General features: G+C 47.5%; 1 protein-coding gene across 1 annotated transcript in view; it reads left to right on the forward strand.

Annotated features, from left to right (window-relative positions):
* The window catches only part of slc8a4a (solute carrier family 8 member 4a), a 29,908-nt gene extending 14,535 nt beyond the window's left edge, over positions 1-15,373 (forward strand). The window contains exons 3-7 of the mRNA XM_066719009.1: positions 12,126-12,232; positions 12,440-12,561; positions 13,053-13,152; positions 14,121-14,393; positions 14,929-15,373. Coding sequence (XP_066575106.1) covers positions 12,126-12,232; positions 12,440-12,561; positions 13,053-13,152; positions 14,121-14,393; positions 14,929-15,308 — 982 coding nt within the window. The 3' untranslated portion in view covers positions 15,309-15,373. The remainder of the gene's footprint in view (positions 1-12,125; positions 12,233-12,439; positions 12,562-13,052; positions 13,153-14,120; positions 14,394-14,928) is intronic.
* The last annotated feature ends 4,013 nt before the right edge of the window (positions 15,374-19,386 follow it).

Below are 19,386 nucleotides of genomic sequence, written 5' to 3' on the forward strand. Positions count from 1 at the left end.
ACTGTACTGCACTGTACTGCACTGGAGACTGCGCTATACTGTACTGTACTGCTCTGGAGACTGCGCTATACTGTACTGCACTGGAGACTGCGCTATACTGTACTGTACTGCTCTAGAGACTGCGCTATACTGTACTGTACTGCACTGGAGACTGTGCTATACTGTACTGTACTGCACTGGAGACTGCGCTATACTGTACTGCACTGGAGACTGCCCTATACTGTACTGCACTGTACTGCACTGGAGACTGCGCTATACTGTACTGTACTGCTCTGGAGACTGCGCTATACTGTACTGCACTGTACTGCACTGGAGACTGCGCTATACTGTAATGTACTGCTCTGGAGACTGCGCTATACTGTACTGTACTGAGCTGGAGACTGCGCTATACTGCACTGCACTAGGGCCTGTGCTATGCTGCACTGTACTGCACTAGAGACTGCGCTATACTGTACTGTACTGAGCTGGAGACTGTGCTATACTGCACTGCACTAGGGACTGTGCTATACTGTACTGTACTGCTCTAGAGACTGCACTAACTGCACTGTACTGCACTAGAGACTGCGCTATACTGTACTGTACTCCACTAGAGACTGCCCTATACTGTACTGTACTGCACTAGAGACTGCGCTATACTGTACTGTACTGAGCTGGAGACTGCGCTATACTGTACTGTACTCCACTAGAGACTGCCCTATACTGTACTGTACTGCACTGGAGACTGCGCTATACTGTACTGTACTGCTCTGGAGACTGCGCTATACTGTACTGCACTGGAGACTGCGCTATACTGTACTGTACTGCACTGGAGACTGCGCTATACTGTACTGTACTGCACTGGAGACTGCGCTATACTGTACTGCACTGGAGACTGCGCTATACTGTACTGCACTGGAGACTGCCCTATACTGTACTGCACTGTACTGCACTGGAGACTGCGCTATACTGTACTGTACTGCACTGGAGACTGTGCTATACTGTACTGCTCTGGAGACTGCGCTATACTGTACTGCACTGTACTGCACTGGAGACTGCGCTATACTGTACTGTACTGCTCTGGAGACTGCGCTATACTGTACTGTACTGCACTAGAGACACACAACAACACACACACACACATGGACACTCACACACGCACACTCAATTAAAGCTTCAGAGGCTGTGGGGATGCCTTAGGGGTGGGACTGGAGCCTCTGCCTTCTGTCTGCCTGGGTTAGAGGAGGGAGAGACGGAGAGAAGGAGAGAAGAGGAGAGGAGTAGGGAAGAGGATGGAGAGGAACAGAGAGGGAAGAGAAGAAAGATTAGAGGAGAGGAGAGGAGAGAAGAAAACAAAGGAGGAGAGGAAGAGGAGGAGGAAGGGAGGGGAGCCATCACAATTATCTTTGCCTGATCATTGCTATCAATCTGGTAGCCTGGAGAGACTGCAGTTCACAGAATAATGGGTTTAATGTACAACTGTAGCACAGGCCCCCTCACACACATTTTCTTTGATCTTTACTCCAAGCCCCGGGTATCTCTCTCTCTCTTTCTCTCTCTCTCTCTCTGTAATTAAGACAAGTACAGTACAGTCTTTTTTTTAATTGTTCTTTTCTTTTATCCCCCCCACCACCTCCTCCTCTCCTCCACCCCCCCAGGGTCTGATGTGTCATTCTGCTTTACTCCCAGAAAGAAAGAATGAAAATAACAACACAAATGAAAATAATATTTTTCTCCTTCTCCTACTCCTCTCCGACTGGTGTCTGCAGTCTGGGCCCCTATAGTACGGTCCCCACAGCACTGGCCCCAGTCTGGGCCCCTATACTATACTATAGTCCCCACAGCGCTGGCTCCAGTCTGGCCCCTATACTATACTATAGTCCCCACAGCGCTGGCTCCAGTCTGGGCTCCTATACTATACTATAGTCCCCACAGCGCTGGCTCCAGTCTGGCCCCTATACTATACTATAGTCCCCACAGCGCTGGCTCCAGTCTGGCCCCTATACTATACTATAGTCCCCACAGCGCTGGCTCCAGTCTGGCCCCTATACTATACTATAGTCCCCACAGCGCTGGCTCCAGTCTGGGCCCCTATACTATACTATAGTCCCCGCAGCGCTGGCTCCAGTCTGGACCCCTATGGTACAGTCCCCCCAGCACCAGCCCCAGCTGCCCCTATGAGAACACACTTTGCTACAGGAGCTCTTCAGACTGGCACTGTGGCTCAGGGCTCCAAGCATGCTGTCATCTGGCCCCGCTCTGTGGGCCTCGCTGTAACTCCCATTAAACAAACATCTGTAACATTCTGCTCGTTAACGAGTTGTGGCGGATGAGGTGCTAATTAGTTCACGGCAGCTTGTTTACGAGTACCCCCCACCCCCCCTCTCCATGCACAGCCCAGGGGTCTGGCGGCTATTGACAGAGTGTGCGGCCTGCTACGGTACGATAGGTTGCTGCACCGACGCTGCTATTGCGGTTTGGCTGCAGTTAGGATCTTGCCTTGTAATCAGTCGCTCCACTAGCCTCTCTCCCTTTCTGTGTCTCCCTCTCTCTCTCTCTCTCTCACTCTTTTGGACTGCCACTTTGCGGACCCTTCTGTAATTATATGGCTGCTGTTGGGCGTGGGGGGTGGGGGGTGCGGGGGGCACCTATAAATATAACAGGATGTAAATTTAACAAGACTGACATTGCCCCCCCCCACACTCCCCTCACCCAGGCACAGTGCAGGTCTGGGAGATGGATTTCCATTTGTACTTGCCTGTTTAAAAATAAGTTTGTGGGGAGAGCAGGGAGGCTGTGCCGTACTGCCATACCATATTGCAGCCCTGTCGAGGTGTTACTGGTGATGTTATCAGTGACTATGAGCAGAGGCCATGCGTCAGTGTGTGTGTGTGAGTCATTGTGTTTGTGTGAGTGTGTGTGCAACAGTATACGTGTGTGTGTATTAGCATGTGTGTGTGTGAGAGTGAGTGAGTGTGAGCATGTGTGTTAGCACATGTGCATGTGTGTAACAATGAGAGTGTCAATGTGTGTGTATATGTGTGTGCACGTGTGTGTGTGTGTGGGTGCGTGTGTGTATGTTAGTGTATGTGTGCATGTGCATAAGTGTACATGTATGTGTTATCATGTGTGCATGTGTGTAACAGTGAGTGTGTCAGTGTGTGTGTGCGTATGTGTGTTAGAGTGTGCTTATTTGTGTGCATGCATGTGTGTATGTTAGCGTGTGTATGCTCCTGTGCGAAAGTGTACTCGTGTGTATATTAGCATGTGTGTGTCTAAGAGTGAGTGAGTGTGTAAGAGTGTGTGCCTTTGTATGTGTATGTTAGTGTGTGTTGGCACGTGTGTGTGTATGTTAGTGTGTGTGTAAGAGTGTGTGTGTGTGTATGTATGTTAGCGTGCATGCATTTGCCTTAGTATGTGTGCATGCGTGTGTGTATGTAAGCGTGTGTGTGTTAGCATGTGTGCACATGTGTGTCTCATGCAGGGCAGGCATGTGAGCATCCGTGTCATGCAGATACAGTGTATATAAGTATATATAGATACACAGCAACTCTCTCTCTATATATATACACACTAAAACTGTGTGTATTCTCATTAATCTGAGTTCTTCCTTATTTCTGTATGTGGGTTACCTGCAACTCTCGTGCGACTCTGTCCCACTCACTCACTTTTCATAAGTCGCCTAGCAACAAGCACCAGGGCTGCACTGTGCGCGGTACATACGCTTCCTACAAAATAGAAAAAAATATATATGTATATATATGTTAAAAAAAAAAAAACTCCAGAGTCATCTCAGTAGAGAGAGAGAAAGAAGACGAAAAGAGAGAGAGAGAGAGGGAGAGAGAGAGAGACAGGTAGGGAGACGAGGAGGGAGACAGGGTTCTGCTGATGGTGAATTATTGAGCAGCCCTGGGAAACCATGGATGAGAGGAAGGCAGAGAGAGGCAGATCGTTGGAAGTCATTATCTCTGGGTGCGAATGGGACGAGTGATTTCTCAATTTTTCTAAAGGGGAGAAAGTCAACTCCAATATACAGTATAGTATAGGCTCCAGTCTGGCCCCTATACTATACTATAGTCCCCACAGCGCTGGCTCCAGTCTGGCCCCTATACTATACTATAGTCCCCACAGCGCTGGCTCCAGTCTGGCCCCTATACTATACTATAGTCCCCGCAGCGCTGGCTCCAGTCGGGCCCCTACACTATACTATAGTCCCCACAGCGCTGGCTCCAGTCTGGCCCCTATACTATACTATAGTCCCCACAGCGCTGGCTCCAGTCGGGCCCCTATACTATACCATAGTCCCCACAGTGCTGGCTCCAGCTTCTATTAAACTTTTGGATAGAAACTGTGCACAGATAGATATTTTTATATATATATATATATATATATATATATATATATACATGTACGTTTGTGCTAATCTGAGACACGCCAAGAGGTATATTATTACCAGGCAGCACAGTGGTGTCAAAAACACGCAGTTTGGAAATTAATTACACTGTTCATCTGTGCTCAGTCTGTTCTCAATAATTAAGACAGGGAGTGAGAGAGAGAGAGAGGGAAAGGGAGAGGGAGAGACAGAGAGACAGAGAGACAGAGAGAGAGAGAGCGAGAGAGAGAGAGAGAGTGTGCTCTGGACTCACTGCACTGTACTCTGTGGATGACTCAACTGTACTCAGCTCAACTTTTTTTTTTTAATTAATGCCTTTTTAAACAAGCTCTGTTAATTGCAGAGGTGCTGGAGGTGTGCTGGGAGATCTGGGGCTGCAGGCCAATCAGAGGAGATTCCTGAACTGAACCCCCAGCACAGAGGGGGAGCAAGAGAGAGATGGGGGGAGAGGAAGAGAGAGATGGGGAGGGGGGTGTTAACACTGTCACTGTGCTTGAGAAAACTTACTGCTCCTTCTGTTCCTGCTGTCTATCTCTCTCTCTCTTCCTTCCCCCCACCTCTCATCTGTATGTGTTGTGTGCGTATATGTTAGTGTGTCTCTATACCTTTGAAGGTGTGTGTGTGTGTGTGTGTGTGTGTGTGTGTGTGTGTGTGTTATTAAGTATGTCTGTATAATCAGGCTGAGTGGTGCTACAGTGCCGCCCCTGTGACGGATTACACTGCTGCCACAGGTTTAATGACACCCATTATGCCTGACCTTTGCAGCAGACCCTGTCAATAGCCTTCCATTACCTGACACGTCTTAGCTGTGCAAGCTTTCTTTCTCTCTATTTCTCTCTCTCTCTCTCAATTCAATTCAATTCAATTCAAGGGTGCTTTATTGGCATGACAAACAGTTTTGTAGTGTTGCCAAAGCAGTTGATATTATATACATACATTGAAAAATAATAAAAGGTAAGAAAAAGGAGAAAAAATAAATAATACAATACAATATACAATATAATATAATATAATTATACAATATAATTTATAAATAAAATCTTAATAGACATGTACATTTACTTTATTTATAGTTTACAAGTTTACAGCTGGTGCTCATGTATGTTTTCACAGTGAGCCCCTCAGGTTGTGGCAGGCGGCTACATATTGGGCAGCCAGGGGGGCTGTGTGTCCCTCCCTCAGGAGGATAGCTATTTTTTTTTTCATTTATCAATTCAGAAAATGATTTTATAATATTTATGAATTTATTAAAGAATGTGTCCCTTAATTTGGCATATTTATTGCAGTGGAGGAGGAAGTGCATCTCTGTCCACCTCTCCTGTCTGGCAGTGACACAGCGCCGCTCCTCTCTGGGCAGCCAGCTCTGCCTGTGTCGGCCCGTCTCTCTGGCCAGGCTGTGGACACTGAGCTGTACTTGGTCAGGATCCGTCTCTGCTTCGTATCTCTGACAGTGAAGAGATACTCTGTCAGGGTGTATTCTCTGTTTAGGGCCCGATAGCAGTCCAGTTTACTTTGGGATTTGGTTTCATTGTTCCAATGTTCCAGATAGGAGGTTTTGGTTATCTTTATGATTTGGTTGACTCTAATTGGGGGCAGGTAAGCAGTGCTGACCTGAAGCTGGTCTCTGTTCGCAGTATTAGCGGGGGTCAGTGCCGTGAGCTTCAGGGCCAGCTGACTCAGGGGACTCTTTTCAGGGCTGAGCTCTTGGGTTTGGAGGGCCTTGCACTGGAGTGAGTCTGACTCACTTTTCTTCAGGTGCATCCAGAATTTCAGTGCTCTTTTCTTTATATTAATGAGAGTTGGGAAACGGCCTAATTCTGCCCTGTATGCGTGGTTTGGTGTGTTCCTGTGCACCTGCAGTATGTTTTTATAGAATTCAGCATGCAGGGTCTCTGTTGGATGTTTGTCCCACCTAGTGTAGTCCTGTTGACTGAGTGGACCCTATACTTCACTACCGTACAGCGCAATGGGCTGGATCACACTGTCAATTAGTTTGAGCCAGATTTTGACTGGGATATTAATGTTATAGAATCTTCTTCTGATTGCGTAGAAAGCTCTTCTTGCTTTGTCTTTGAGTGCCTTCACTGCCAGGTTAAAACCCCCTGACGCACTAATAGTCAGGCCCAGGTAAGTGTAGTGTGAGGTGTGTTCTAGGGTAGTGTTGCCTAGCGTGAAGTGGTATTTGTTTCCCTGAGGTCTGGCCTTTTTTTGATCATGATCTTTGTCATCTTCAGGTTTACTGCCAGGGCCCAGGACTGACAGTACTGCTCTAGCAGTGCCAGGTTTTGCAGAAGCCCCTGCTCTGTGGGCGACAGCAGGACTAGGTCATCTGCATAGAGCAGGAATTTGACTTCTGTGTCATTTAGGGTGAGGCCAAGGGCATCAGACTGCTCCAACACCGTTGCCAACTCATTGATGTAGATGTTGAGCAGTGTTGGGCTCAGACTGCAGCCTTGCCTCACTCCCCGCCCCTGAGTGAAGAACTCTGTTCTTTTGTTGCCAATTTTTACTGCACATTTGTTTTCGGTGTACATTGATTTTATAATATCATAGACTTTACCCCCTACACCGCTTTGAAGAATTCTGTAATAAAGTCCCTCGTGCCAAATGGAATCGAATGCCTTTTTGAAATCAATGAAACAGGCAAAGATTTTGCCTTTACTTTTTTGGTGGACGTGTTTCTCTCTCTCTCTGCATCTTCCTCACGCACAGACACACACACACAGATTAATTCAATTAATTTCTAACTGAATGACTGAGCGACTGACTGACACACTGACTGACTGACAGACTGACTGATACACTGGCTGCCTGATACGCTGACTCTTTCATTTGACCCCAAGGCCTGATGGGATTGTGAGACTGTGCACCATTTTAGCCCCTCCTGTCTCTCTGTCTCTCATCATCCACACTTTACTTTAATTTCTTTAATTGTTTTTGTTTTGTTCGCACACCAGATGGCAGGAGGTCGGACACACGCACACTGCTCTATCTGCGGTCCAGACCGGAGGCAGCGTGCGACACACATGCACACATACGCACACACACAACCATCTGCAAAGACATAAATAATAATGATCATAACGCTGATAGCACTCACTCACAACTACTCACACACACTCTCTCACACACACACACACACACACACACACGGGGGTAGGGCAGGCAGGGAGCTGGCCTGAGGAAAGTGAGACAGTCTGTCCCTCCCGCAATTAATTATGTATTTATAGAGCCAGAAGCATCAGAGAAGATTGTGATTATATGACCCTCTGTAGCACCGGTCCATAGACTCCTGCTAGTGCTGCAATAATCATCATCATCATCATCATCATCATCATAATTTAACTGGAATTAAAACTGAAATTAAAATACTTCTTGCACAATATAGTAGTGAATATGTATTATTGTGAATTATTGTGTATGGTAGTGTGCAGGTTACTATCCGTGAGAGTGTGTAGGTTAGTTTAAATAGTAGCAGTAGTAGCAGTAGTAGTTGTAGGTGACAGGAAGTAGGTTAATAGCAGTAGTATAAAAGCAGGTGTGTGACCATGATGGTATGAATGTAATTACTCCCAATAAGGAGAAGACAGACAAACGTACCAGACGCACGGGAGCAAAGAGTGTGAAATGCGTAGTTTGCTCGATATACAGTCCTACAAAGTTTTTTTTTTTTAAATATAACCCTCACGTGTTTCAGCAGCGCATGACGACATGAGAAGCAGAATGTGTCACACGCACACACGGGCCGCCCTGGTGAGTGGCAGGGCCACGGAGGGGGTCAGACAGCTGTGTCCAGTGGAGCTGCTTTCATTAAATAAATTGGCTCGTTTTGAGGAGTGCAGGGAGGGGAGGGCTGAACTTTTCATGCTAATCATGGTGATGATAATTCATGTGAAATAAATTAAGTGTCTGTGGGGCTTTAGGGCCGATGTGGGACATCCCTGTGCAGGACAAGAAAGCAACAATGTGCGTCACTTGCAGGGAATGGACAGGGGGACTGTATATGGCCATTACCTAATTGCATTTAAAAAAACTGGCATTTCTTCTTCACTTCCTCACTGCTGATTGGCTGTCGAATGTCTGGTCAGCTGCCAATTGGCTGTTGACCATATGATGTCACAGTTTGTGCTGCGAGCGTTCCACCATTGTTTTCAGTGGCATTTTTGGGGATATTCAATTAATTATAAATCAGTAATTATTAGTTATACTATTAATTAATAAATAATAATAATAATGAACACCCTGCAAAAGAACAAGATGAGTAATAATAACTGTAGTGGTCACTCAGCTTCCGTGTGGCTGTGTTGATTCCTGCTCTCTTTCCTGCTTGGTGTTGTGCCGTGGTTGTGTAGACTCAGCTGGTGAAACGTTGGGAGTTTGATATCGCAGACAGGGTACCCAGGTTAAGGAGAGGAGTCTCTCCCTCTCTCCCCCTCTCTCTCTCTCTCTCTCTCTGTCTCTATCATTCGTCCCACTCCTGCTCACTCTGTGAATCCTCTCCCTCTCTTTTCCTCACTCTCCATCTTTTTCTCCCTTATATTACTGGGGCTTTTCCTCTCTCTCCCACTTCCTCCCCATCCCTCTCTACCCCCCTCCTTGTCTTCTTCTCTCTGTCTGTCTTTCCCTCCTTCTCTGCCCCCCGCCCCCCCCCCCTCGCCTCTTGCTGGAGGCCTTGGCCATAGTTCTAGAATGTACAGTAACTCTACCTGTTGCCATGCCAACCCCGTATTTCTCTTCCCCATCATTCCGCATTCCCCACACACCGACAGAATCCAGTGAGTAAACACTGACTGACACACACAATGACAGACACACACACACTCACACTCTGAAAGATACATACACACACACACTGACTGAGACACACACACTCTGACTGACACACACACTGACTGACATACCTACACACACACTGACAGGATCCTGTGATTAAACACTGACTGATTTATACACACACACACACACACACACTCTTATACAGACACACACACAGTGAGGTTGCCTCTTTGTTGAGCTCTATGTGTGTACAATAGCAGACTCCTGTGCCAAATTAAATTAATTCACTTGTGTATTATTAATAACATATACTCCCAACAGATTAAAATAATCTCTTGTTCGCTCTCGCTCTTTCTCTCTCTCTCTCTTCTTCTCAGAATGTGTGTGTGTGAAAGGGAGTATGTGTCAAAGGTCTTATGTACATATGAGTGTCAGTGTGTGTGCGTGCCAGTGTAAGTCAGTGTGTGTGTCAGTACCAGTTGTGTGTCAGTGTGTGAATGTGCTACTGTAAGTCATTGTCTGTGTGTGTCATTGTTAGTCAGTGTGTGTCACTGTGTGTGTGCATGCCAGTATAAGTCAGTGTGTATGTCTATGTGTGTCAGCGTGTGAGTGCATCAGAATATGTTTGTGTGTGTCTGTGTTTGTTAGTATTAGTCTGTGAGTGAGTGTGAGTATGTATTTGTGTTTGTGTGAGTGAAAGAGTGTGTATGTGAGTGAGTGAGTCTGTGTGTGTGTGTGTGCATCAGTGTGTATCAGTGATTTACTGGTGCAGAGAGTACAGGTTGGACTGTAGTTATGATATAAATCTGACACAGAGACAGAGTTGCAATCCTTCACGAGTGAGTGATGGGGCGAAGCACACCAGGAGAGGAGGGGGAGGGGGATGGATGGAGAGAGAGAGAGAGAGAGAGAAGGAGAAAAAACAGAGAATGAACAGAGATGTTGGGATGGGGGGTGGGGGTAATAATAAACAGTTCCTGGTTCTAAGACTGAAGCCCAGTAATTCTAGTGACGGGCCTTTAATGGTGCTTTTGGACCCTCGTCAATGAAAACAAATAGGCGGCTATTAAAGCTAATGCAATAAAAGTAGGCATACAAAAATTAAATGGCTCAACCAATCCAACAAACAACAAACAAACGACTAAATGAATAAATCAAACCTGTATGCAAATAACTTCAAGGCAATATCGCAGAGTGCAAAAGTGGAGGCATGGCCAAACGTTGGATTGATTGCTTTATTGATTAATTGATTGACACATTTGCAGAGAACGGCAAGGCCAGAGAGCCTCTGATCAGCTGTATTGACCCTGACGTACTCAGGATTACCCTGTCTCAGTTCAAATACGTTAAAGATGCTGAGGTGAAATACCAGCAGCAGAGTGGCCCTGACTGCCCCTCTCTCTCTATCTGTCTGTCTCACTGTCTTTTCCTATCTCTCTCTGTAACTCACTGTCTCTCTGCATCTTTCCATGCCTCTTTCTGTCTCCCTCCTATCTCTGTCTGTCTGTCTCACTGTCTTTTCCTGTCTCTCTCTGTATCTCACTGTCTCTCTGCATCTTTCCATGCCTCTCTCTGTCTCCCTCCCCCTCTCTCTCTGTCTCTCCCCTCTTCCACCTGATTAGTAGACTGTGCACTTTGTTCTTACTCTGCCCGGCTGTAAAGGGCACACTCTGCTGTATATTAATCACGGACGGAGTGATTGAGAGAGGAAGGGAGGGAGCAACGGATCGATGTTGCAGTGATGAATGAGTGGCCGCAGCCTCTCTCTGATTGGAGCTCTCCGCGGCCGATTGATAATTAATTATGCATAACGTATGACATCACCTCCGATACCTGTCAATCTAATGCTTTGCTGTCCTCCTCGCCCTCTCTCCTCTAGCCCCTTCTCCCTCAGCCTCCCTCTCTCCCTCTTCCACTTTCCCCTGTCCCCCTCTACTCTCTCTCTCTCTCCCCCTTCTTCCCCTCTCTCACTGCCCTCTCCCCCTCCCCCTCTCTCTGGTTCCCTGATGCCTCTCCCATCGCTGACAGGTGGCAATTACTGTTCCTCTCATTAGCAGAGTTAATGAGTCAGTAGCTTCCCAGCATTGCCCCACCCAGTGGACAAGATAAACTCTGCCCCCCCTCCCCCTGATTGCTCTCTCTCTCCTCTTCTCCCTCTCTCTCTTACTTTCTCTCTCCCCCCCCCCACTCTCTCTCTAATACCCACTCTGCCCAATACCAGTTTTGTAGTCCAGTTACAAACCGCAAAACTCTGCATTAATGACCGCACAGTCTTACAAGTACAAGATTGCATCTGATATGATGGAGGAATATGTATCCTGGGCCTTGCACTCATTTAATTTCTGTCATTAATTTATGCATTCACTGCCTGACTGATGCCTTTACTGATTTGACTGGCTGGCTGACAGGCTGTTTTACTGCCTCAATAACAAATTGACTGACTCACTGACTGACTGGTTCGTACACTGACTGGTTGACTGACTAAAACGTTGACTTGCTAATTTAGAGACAGACTTAAAGACTTACCAACTGACTGACTGACTAACTAATTACTAACTGACTACATGAATGACTAACTGACTGACTACATTACTGACTGACTAACTGACTTAACTGCTGACTAACTGACTAATTACTAACTGACTACATTACTTCCTGACTAAATTACTGACTGTTTAACTGACTAAACTACTAACCAATTAATTACTGACTACAGTATTCCTGACTAAATTACTGACTAACTGTCCAAACTACTGACTAACTAACTAATTACCAACTAGCTACATTACTAGCTGACTACATTACTGACTGACTAACACTAAATTACTGCTTTACCAACTGACTGACCCCTGATCCCTGACCTCTTTTTTAAAAACTGCAGGTGGAGCTCCCACTGTTTGTGACCTGTCTGATCCAGTATCGCTAAATCAGTCTCTCTCTCTCCCTCGTTCTCTCTCTCCCTCTCCCTGTCTTTCTGCAGGAAGGTGATCGAGGTAAAGATCATCGATGACGAAGAGTATGAGAAGAACAAGACCTTCACCATCGAGCTGGGCGAGCCGGTGCTTCTGGAGATCGGGCAGAAGCATGGTGAGGGTGAGAGAGAGAGAGAGAGAGAGAGAGAGAGAGATGGAAGGTTCGGGACAGGGTGAAAGTGAGAGTGAGAGGGAAGGGGAGATATTTTGTATGTGTTTAGTGTGTTACAAACTTAAATTTACTGAGTGTGTCTTTTCTATGTGTTTCCCTTGCTCCCTCTTTCCCTTGCTCCCTCACTCCCTCACTCGCTCGCTCCATCAGGTGACACCAATGAGAACCGTGTAGGGGGCACTGAGGAGGAGGAGGTGTCCAGGATGGGCTGCCCCAGCCTGGGGGAGAACACGCGCCTTGAGGTCATCATCGAGGAGTCCTACGAGTTCAAGGTATGGCCTGGACTGCACTGCACTGGTCCCAGTCTCTTACACTGCACTGGTCCCAGTCTCTTACACTGCACTGCACTGGTCCCGGTCCCAGTCCCTTACACTGCACTGCACTGGTCCCAGTCTCTTACACTGCACTACATTGGTCCCAGTCTCTCACACTGCACTGGTCCTAGTATCTCACACTGCACTGCACTGGTCCCAGTCCCTCACACTGCACTGCACTGGTCCCAGTCCCTCACAATGCACTGCACTGGTCCCAGTCCCTCACACTGCACTGGTCCCAGTCCCTCACACTGCACTGGTCCCAGGCCCTCACACTGCACTGGTCCCAGTCCCTCTCACTGTCAGTGTATGGAGCTGTTTGAGCAGGGCACATACTCTGTACCTCTCTCCCGCCAGGGTGTGTATACATGCTGTTTATGATCAGTGTGTACATACAGTGAGTTTGTGTGAGAGTGTGTTTGCGTGACTGTGTGTGTGTTTTCACTCAGAGCACGGTGGACAAGCTGATAAAGAAGACGAACCTGGCCCTGGTGGTGGGCAGCAGCAGCTGGAGGGAGCAGTTTGTCAGTGCAGTGACCGTCAGCGCCGGTCAGTATCACACTCACACACACTCAGTCAGTCAGTGTGTCAGCAAGTCAGTCAGTCAGTGTGTCTGTCAGTCAGTCATTGTGTCAGTCAGTGTGTCTGTCAGTCAGTCATTGTGTCAGTCAGTGTGTCCGTCAGTCAGTCAGGCAGTGTGTCAGTCAGTCCTTCTAAGACAAACAAAAACACAGAAAGAGTTTTAGCAAATGAATGAAAGAGAGAAGGACAGATGCCCCTTAACTGCCTCGGCTTAGTGAGGGGGGGCAGGTGGCAGGGCCAGGGGCCAGGCAGGCAGGAGCCAGGGGGACAGGAGCCAGGCGGGCATCAGCCAGGGGGGCAGCAGCTGCGACACAATCACCATCACCCAGAGCCAGCTTCCTGCTCCTCTCTCTCTCTGTGTCTCTCCCTCTCTATCTCTCTCGCTCCCTCTAGCTACCTCTCTCTCTCCCTCCCTCCCTCCCTCTCTCTGTCAGTGAGTGGTGTGTGTCAGTGGCAGGTGTCAGCTGGCTGTAATCTCCATGCTGACGTCTGCCCCATACCCCCCCACCCCCAAAAACCCCTCAGGCACTGAGCAGCTGTGAGCCAGACGCCATCACCCCCCCAACCCTCCCCGCCCCCGTCTCTACAGATCACAACATTGACACAGACCCCCACAAACACACACAGCTCTTCTGTACAATATACCCCACTGCACTCCACTACGACACTCCACTGCACTGTACTATATTAGACTATACTACATTGCACCGTACTCTACTAAACCATACTACGTTGTACTAAAATATACTACACTATACTACACTCTCTCACCCTGTGTCCATCTGTCCGTCTTTTTCTCTAACTTTCAGGTCTGTCTGTCTGTCTCTCTCTCACTTCGTCTCTGTCTCTTTCACCTTCAGTATCTATCTGTCTCTCTCTCTCTCCTCTCTCACCTGTCTCATCTTTTTTCTCCTCCCTCTCTCCCCCCACCCCAGGCGATGACGATGAGGAGGAGAGCGGCGAGGAGCGCCTGCCCTCTTGCTTTGATTACATCATGCACTTCCTGACGGTGTTCTGGAAGGTCCTTTTTGCCTTTGTGCCACCCACTGAGTACTGGAACGGCTGGGCCTGCTTCCTGGTGTCCATCTCGCTGATCGGCCTGCTGACCGCGGTGACCGGCGACCTGGCCTCACACTTTGGCTGCACCGTGGGGCTGAAGGACTCGGTCACGGCCGTGGTGTTTGTGGCGCTGGGCACCTCCGTACCCGGTGGGTGGGGGTGGAGGCAGGGTTGTGTATGTGTTTGTGCGCGTCTCTGTGTGTGTCTCTCTCTGTCTCTGTGTCTCTGGGTGTGTGTCTCTCTCAGTGTCTGTGTGTGTGTGTCTCTGTGTTTGTCTCTCTCTGTGTCTCTGTGTGTGTCTCTCTCAGTGTCCGTGTGTGTGTGTGTCTCTCTCTGTCTCTGTGTCTCTGGGTGTGTGTCTCTCTGTGTCTCTGTGTGTCTCTGTGTGTCTCTCTCTGTGGCTCTGTGTGTCTCTCTGTGTGTCTCTCTGTGTGTCTCTCTCTGTCTCTGGCTGTGTGTGTCTCTGTGTCTCTGTGTGTCTCTCTCTGTATCTCTGTGTGTCTCTGTGTGTCTCTCTCTGTGGCTCTGTGTGTCTCTCTGTCCCTGTGGCTCTGTGTGTCTGTGTCTCTGTCTCTGTGTGTGTGTCTCTCTTCAATTATTTATTTCTCTATAAACGGTATACTAACCCATTCCTCTCTCTCTCTCCCTCCCTCTCCCTCTCCCTCTCTCCCTCTCTCCACTCAGACACCTTCGCCAGCAAGGTGGCGGCGATCCAGGACCAGTATGCGGATGCCTCCATCGGCAACGTGACGGGCAGCAATGCGGTCAACGTGTTCCTGGGTATTGGGGTGGCCTGGACCATCGCCGCCGTGTACTGGCGCTCCCAGGGCAAGGACTTCCGGGTCGACCCGGGGTCGCTGGCCTTCTCCGTCACCCTCTTCACCATCTTCGCCTTCGTCAGCATCTCCGTGCTCATGTACCGGAGGCGGCCGGGCGTGGCGGGTGCGGAGCTGGGGGGCCCGCGGACTGTCAAGCTGGTCACTACCATGCTCTTCCTCTTCCTGTGGCTGCTCTACGTGCTGCTGGCATCCCTTGAGGCTTACTGCCATGTCCCGGGCTTCTGAGGGGACAATTGAGGGGATGGGGGGAAGAGAGAGGGGAGAGGAGAGAAGACAGGAGAGAGAAGAGAAGGGATAGGGGAGTGAGGAGAGAGAGGAGAGGAGAGGGGAGAGTGGAGAGGTAAGAGTGGAGAGTGGAGGGGAGGGGAGAGAGGAGAGAGGGGATAAAGGGGAGAGGAGAGGAGAGAGGGAAGAAGAGGAGAGAGAGGGGAGAAGAGAGAAGATAATAACCACACACACACACACACACACACACACACACACAAGCATGTATAGGCACCCATATGCACACAAACACAAACACACGCTGATGATTGCATGCCCTGATGCATTAACACACACACACACACACACACACACACACACACACACACACACAGACACACACACCGACATAGGCACACTCTAACTCTGATATACCTCTGACACACACACACTAACAGACAAACACTCGCACATTGACAGAAGGACGCACACACACGCCCCCCCACCCCCATCTCTCTCTCTCGATTCTGGGTCACTTTGGGTGATTCATTTACTCACTTTATTTTAATATTATTATTATCATTCTTTTTCAATTGTGTTTGTGCTTTTGTCCTTTTTACTGTGTTCCCCAAACAAGGGATGGGAGAATGAGAAATGCAAAAAAAAGAAAACACGAGAGGAGGAAGAAGCAGATGAAAAGAAAGACTTGAATTTTGAAATGGACAAATGAACCCAGCAGACTGGACTTGACACCACCTTGATACCCCCCACACACACACACTTACACACACACACATACACACACACCAACACACACACACTCACACACTCACTGTCCTGGACTGTCCTACCATTCACACCCCGCCAAAATACAAAACTGTATTAATTAGTGTGGGGCATACGTATTTATGTGCTAAAAAAGAAAAATCGATATTGTTTAATATTTGTTTTCTTTTATTATTATTATTATTTTTATTTCAATTGTTGGCTGTATTTTATTTTTAAGACGAACTCAACTGAAACTTTTGCCACGGTGAAAAGGGTCTGAAAGAAGTTTAACAAGGGAACGCATTAAAGTGTAATCTTTTATTATTATTATTATTATTATTATTATTATTATTATTATTATTATTATTATATGAAATCTGCTGTATATCATGGAAGCCTGATATCGAGCGTCGGGATTGGACGCAATTTGGGGGTCAAAGTTCATCCTCGCCAAAGCAGATGAGAAGTGTGTGTTTGTAGAGGCCGCTTGTGCTGATTTGATCACAGCACACACCCCTGTCCACTCTAGAAGTTCTAGGAGGGGGGAAAACATCAACAATCCTGTCCTTCATTTTTTTTCTTCTCTACCTCTCCTACTCCCTCTTTCCTCTTCTTCTTCAGACCAGTCATTCACTTACTTTACCTCCACCTCTCTCTAGTCTCTCCCCCTCCTTCCCCTCCCCTCTCTCTCTCTCTCCCTCCTTGTTCCTTCAGTTCAGAGAATTTGGGTCTGGACTCTTTACTCTTGGGGGCCAAATCAGTGTCTCAGACAACTGGAGCAGTGGTGAGCGGCGGCCATTAAATTCGACCCATTGCAGCACAACGCTGAATCACATTGAGGTGAAGGGTAGAGAGAAGAGAGAGAGATTAATAGATCTGTAGTGTGGATAGATGGAGAGAGAAGGCCAGGTACATATTCGGTACACCTTTATCTTTAGCCCCCTGTGTGTGTGGGTCTATTCTCAGCGAGTTCTATTTTCAGCCCGTTGCTAGGAGACCGTCGCCGGGAGCCATTGTTCCAGTCGTCAGGGTGTCGGCGGGAGTGGGGCGTGCCCTCGCCTCAGCTCCCAGTGTGATGTCACAGCCTGGCACTACCCCAGCCACTGTGACATCACAGCGGGGGGGGGTTGCAGAGTCGGGCAGACCCAACACACACAGACACTACTAGCAGAGAGTGGAATTGTGCAGTCAGTGAGAGAGTAGGAAGTGAAGTGTGTGTGTTTGGAAACAGGCAGACAGACTGGAGAGGAGGAGTGGAGTGGAGTGGAATGGGGGGGCAGTAGCTTCTTATTCAGAATCCATTCAGATCCTGATACACACACACATACAGAGAGACACTATCCCTGGAACACACAAACTGACAATCATACCTTGCACATGCACACACTTCTACCAATATGCACACATGCAGACACGTACACACCACTTCTCACACCCACTCGCTCTCCCTCTTTCTCTCCCTCTCTCCCTCTCTGCACAGGTGTCATTTGGGGGGTTGGGGGAGGGAGCTTTCCCCTAACAGGATGAACTTTGACCTCTGCCGAGATTGTAGTTGCCACGCCCAATCTAGCACAGCTGTGATTGGTCCATCTGTGGTCAGGTGAGGTGGTCACCTGTCTTCAGCCCTGAGGGCTCTTAGAGCTCCAGCCTGCTTGTGCACCACGCTGCCCTGGAGAGTGTAGGGGGTGTTGGCCAACCAGGGGAGCAGCTTCCTGTGTTCTTAGCCCTGTGCCAAAGACAGACTTTGCCAGTTGGGGTTGACGTGCTGAGTTGTTAAATAATTGACTGCAACTGCCAGAAGGCCAACCCCGGTCTAACCCCGCTCCCTAGAACATTTCTGGGTCAGGATCTTCCAGACGTGGTTGGAGTGGGCTTCACAAATTAGCTCATTGTAAGTCAAAGTCAGCTCCATCCAACTATCAATTGTCCAGGGGTTAAGGTTCTGTTGAGTGACACCAAAATTATCCAATAGGATACTGGATGATGTAACCCTCAGCCAGTTGGCAATTTGGGCAGTTTTCCTGATTGTCCAATCGCAGCTCGGTCATTGTCAAGCTTGCCAATCATGTTTGGGGTATTTGAGAATCCGTCATTGGTAGTTTGAGTGGCAGGAGGAAGCAGCCAATCGTGGCATGGGGTCAGGGTCAGGTGACAAAACCAGGTGGAACTCCTTTTTAAACTGACACTTCTGTTCCCTGGGTATTGTATCCTTTTCGTCTCTTTTTATTTCCTTATTTAAAAAAATATATATTATTATTATTATTATTATTATTATTATTTATTTTTGTTTTATTTTATGCGTTTTGGTCTTTTTCATTTGGTACTTACCTGTGCAATGTTTACAGATTCTATAGGGTAAAAAAAATAATAATAATGAAACAAGAATATATCGGATAAAGAAAAAAAACAAAATGTGTTTTATTATCGAGTATCATGTTCATTTCTCTTGAATACGACAAATTATCTAAGAACCTTTTAATGACAAAGAAAGAGAATAACACAAAAAAATAAATGTTGAAATAATTAGATTTATTTTTTATTTTTATTTCTTTACTGATTTTCATTGCATGTTGCCTGTTGTCCATTAGCCAGATGATCTTGTGCTGTTGTGGTCGCTGCTCTTGTCATGATTAATGTTCGGTAGACCAGACTATAAGACTGAATGTGTCTGTGTATATCTCTCACTGTTTGTTTGCTACCTTCTCAACTGTGACTTCGTGTGAATCCCTGAGAAAGAACAACACCAGAGTGTTTTCTATACGTGTTGCTGTGTTATTATTCTGATGCACACTCCTCTCTTGCTCTTTGTGGCTCTCTCCCTTGCTCACTCGCTTTCTCTCTCTATCTCCCTCTCTCTCTCTCTGTCAGTCTCTCCCCCATCTCCCTTATCCCAGGCTTCCCCCCTCCCTCTCATCCCTGTCTGTCTCTTTCCCTTATCCCTGTCTCCCACCCTTCCATCGTTCCCACTCTCCCACCCCCTCCCTCTCTCTCTCTCCCGTTGTCTCTCCCTGCCTCTCTCGTTCTGTATCCCTGCTTTTTTTCTTCAAACTAGCCTGCAGTTGGCCATAACTTTTATTATTCACATACTTATAATCATTTCTCTGTATGTGAGTGTGTGTGTGTGTGTTTGTGTGTGCATGTGCGTGTGTGTCCGTGTTTCTCTCTCTCATGCCTCAAAACCTCTTTGAATCTCCCTGCTCTGTATTGTATGTATTTCCGTGTGTATGTTTGTATGTGTGTTTGTATGTTTGTAGAAACTTTGTATCCAAACAAAATGGAGAGGGAAAAAAATACAGAATGAAAAAAAAGAACCACAATGAAAGGAGCCTTG

This window comes from Amia ocellicauda, chromosome 12, assembly GCF_036373705.1.
Source record: "Amia ocellicauda isolate fAmiCal2 chromosome 12, fAmiCal2.hap1, whole genome shotgun sequence".
Lineage (NCBI taxonomy): Eukaryota > Metazoa > Chordata > Actinopteri > Amiiformes > Amiidae > Amia > Amia ocellicauda.